This window comes from Salvia splendens, chromosome 6 (assembly GCF_004379255.2).
Source record: "Salvia splendens isolate huo1 chromosome 6, SspV2, whole genome shotgun sequence".
Classification (NCBI taxonomy): Eukaryota; Viridiplantae; Streptophyta; class Magnoliopsida; order Lamiales; family Lamiaceae; genus Salvia; species Salvia splendens.
Window position 1 is genome coordinate 34,429,855 of NC_056037.1, and position 1,517 is coordinate 34,431,371.

A 1,517-nucleotide genomic window follows, 5' to 3' on the forward strand; every position below is an offset into this window, starting at 1 on the left:
GCTCGCCACGTGGCCAACACGCGTGGCGAGACAGCTCATCGCTGCGGATGCTCTTATTTTTCGGTTTCGAGTCCTCCTAATCCCACCAACTCACTATCTTGTAGTCCATTTTTAGACCTTTCACCTAAATAAAAGTGTATTGGAAATTGAACTAGCTCTAAGTTTTTCTTATGGGGGCTTAAAACAAAAAATTGTTGCTAAATGCTAGCAATGTGAGAATATATACTAACACAAAAGAAAAAAATAAATTATTCACAGCATATAACTATTTAATTACATTAAAAAGAAGAAAAAAAAACACAAGTTCTTGCGGTGAACCAAAATACCAAATACAGTACAAGCCAAAATCCAAAAATAAATAAATACTGTTAACAAAAAAATATTTTGAGCTCAGAAATCTCAAAATGACTCCAAATTTCTTCTCAACGCATTTACATCACCGAAGAGCCCCGCCAAATCATGTCCCTGAGCCAGGCACGAATTGTGCTTCTCTTCCACTCTCCCGCCAGTACCTGCAGATTTGTTTTCATTTTCCTGCAAATCGACGAAATCCTTGTCACTTCCATGGCTGTGGCTCCTGTGCAGAAAATCTTTCAACTTCCATCTCTTCGAATTGCACCCGGCCGAGCTACTCTTCTTGCACCGCCCTTCTTCCTCCGCCTTCGGCGGCCAAACGCAGTAGGTCACTGCCGCTACGCCGTCGACCTCGTCCGCCTCCTCCGACGAGCTCGACGACTTCGCAATCGTCGTTTCCCTTTCCTCTAGAAACAGCTTCCTCAGCGGAAGCCGGATTTTCGGAGAAACCGAATCGCGGACGCTATTTTTAATTCCGATTTTTTTCTGAATTGTGACGAGTCCGAGTGAAAAATCTCGATTGAAGACAGAGTAGACCGGGCGGATCTCACCGTTGTGGAAAATGTCGCCGGCGGAAGTCTGCGACTGCAATTTTGAATTTCTTGCCGTCATCGAGAACTCGAATTCTTCCTCATGTTCTTCGCAATTTTTCCTCTCGTTGGAAAATTCATCGACTGTTCGAGCTGCGATTTCGGCGACTTTGCAGTAGCTGCTGAAGCTGGGGGAGAGCGATTGTGCGGTGGTCACCTGCATTTTACCAATTCGGAGACACAAAAATGGTGGGAGTGTGTTCAAGTTTGGTTTGAAGGAGAAGAGGGAATTGTATTTATAGAGTCGCTAGGGTTTGGAAATTGGAATAATCGCTGTTGATAATATGAGACGAAATTAAAAGCAAGATAAATACGGTGTGATACAGTGTGGTACGGTGTAGGTTCAAATTTGTAGGTGACACGTGTCCGATGCTTGTTGAATCCTCATCAAAATTCAGTGCATTCCTTCAATAAGGTTGACATTTACTCCTTTTTATACAGTTAGAATAATTTGTGTAGGTTGATTGATTGGTTGATAATTCTGAAATTTCTTGACATTTATCAAGTTTTACATTTTTTAAAAAATTTTCGTACATCTATATAAATTTCAATATGCAAAAGCTATAACAAATT

At 41.5% G+C, this 1,517-nt stretch overlaps 1 protein-coding gene across 1 annotated transcript; it reads right to left on the bottom strand.

Moving 5' to 3' along the window:
• Positions 1-399: 399 nt before the first annotated feature.
• Positions 400-1,107, bottom strand: LOC121809177. Its single transcript, XM_042209718.1, has one exon. The coding sequence runs from the start codon at positions 1,105-1,107 to the stop codon at positions 400-402; it is 708 nt and encodes a 235-aa protein (XP_042065652.1).
• Positions 1,108-1,517: the final 410 nt, after the last annotated feature.